This window comes from Emiliania huxleyi (genome assembly GCF_000372725.1).
Source record: "Emiliania huxleyi CCMP1516 unplaced genomic scaffold EMIHUscaffold_342, whole genome shotgun sequence".
In the NCBI taxonomy this organism is placed as follows: Eukaryota; Haptophyta; order Isochrysidales; family Noelaerhabdaceae; genus Emiliania; species Emiliania huxleyi.
The window spans coordinates 68,056-69,096 of record NW_005199430.1 but is presented as its reverse complement, the minus strand read 5'-3'; the positions used below and the strand labels follow the sequence as shown (position 1 = coordinate 69,096).

Below are 1,041 nucleotides of genomic sequence, written 5' to 3'. Positions count from 1 at the left end.
GCGCGCCGCACCGGCGTTCCGGTTTGGTCGGGGCACCAACTTTGCACCCCGGGGCGGCTGGCCCGGCCCCTTGGGGTGGCTCGGCCGAGGCGCGGCAGCAAGGGAACACGGACACCTTAGTCCCCCAGTCCCTGAAGTTTCTCCCCCCCTGAACTCTCCCAGTCCCCGAGCCCCCATCCCTCCCCAATCCCCCACCCCCCCCGACCCCCCCGCGTCAGTTTCGGGCGGCCCGCTGTCCGCCCCGAGCCCCCCCGGCCTCATTCCGCCCTGCCCCCCCCCCCCCCCCCGTAGCAGGCGCGGCAGCAGAGCTCCGCCTCCGACGAGGACGACGGGGAGGCGCTGCTGCCCTCGTCGTGCAGCGCGCGCAAGGCTGGCGGGCGGCACAGGCGGAACCCGTCGGGCGGGGCCGAGGTCGCGCACTCGCTCGCCGCCTCCCTCGCCGCTGTCTCCGAGCGGTCTGCTCCGCCGCGACGCGAGGCGGAGCCTGCTCCGACCCTGCCCGCACTTCTCCTCGGAGTGTGCCTGCAGGTCCGCTCCGCCCCGGCTCGAGGCGGAGGAGTCTGCGGGGCTGCTATCGTCGACGGGCCTCGAGTTGGCGGGGCTGGCCGCGGCGCCGTACGGCGGCGAGCACGGCTTGCGCAGCGGCGGAGAGGAGGCGACATCCCTGGCGGCGGCAGGCGGGCAGGGCGACGACGAGGACGAGGATGACCGCGGCTCCTCCTTCTTCTTCGCGGCGCCGCTCGTGCGCGCGTCTCGCGGCGGCGCGATGGGCGGAGGAGCCGAGAGTAGCCGAGAGTAGCCGAGAGGAGCCGAGAGGAGCCGAGAGGAGCCGGGAGGAGCCGAGAGGAGCCGGGAGGAGCCGAGAGGAGCTGGGAGGAGCCGAGAGCAGCCGAGAGCAGCCGAGAGCAGCCGCGGTGCGATGAGCAGCACCGTTTCCCTAGAAGCGGAGGACAGTCCCTTGCATCTCCAGCTGGCGCTCGCGGGGGCACGTCTTCGGCTGCACTCGTAGCGCCCGTCTCCGCGCGACTGCGCCGAACTACA

The 1,041-nt window shown here is 74.2% G+C and overlaps 1 protein-coding gene across 1 annotated transcript in view; it reads left to right on the top strand.

Annotated features, from left to right (window-relative positions):
- EMIHUDRAFT_241767 (hypothetical protein) overlaps positions 1-1,041 on the top strand; it is a gene marked incomplete at both ends in the record, with an annotated part of 3,559 nt that overhangs the window by 154 nt on the left and 2,364 nt on the right. Inside the window, 3 exons of the mRNA XM_005773198.1 lie at positions 90-136; positions 325-455; positions 529-742. Coding sequence (XP_005773255.1) covers positions 90-136; positions 325-455; positions 529-742 — 392 coding nt within the window. The remainder of the gene's footprint in view (positions 1-89; positions 137-324; positions 456-528; positions 743-1,041) is intronic.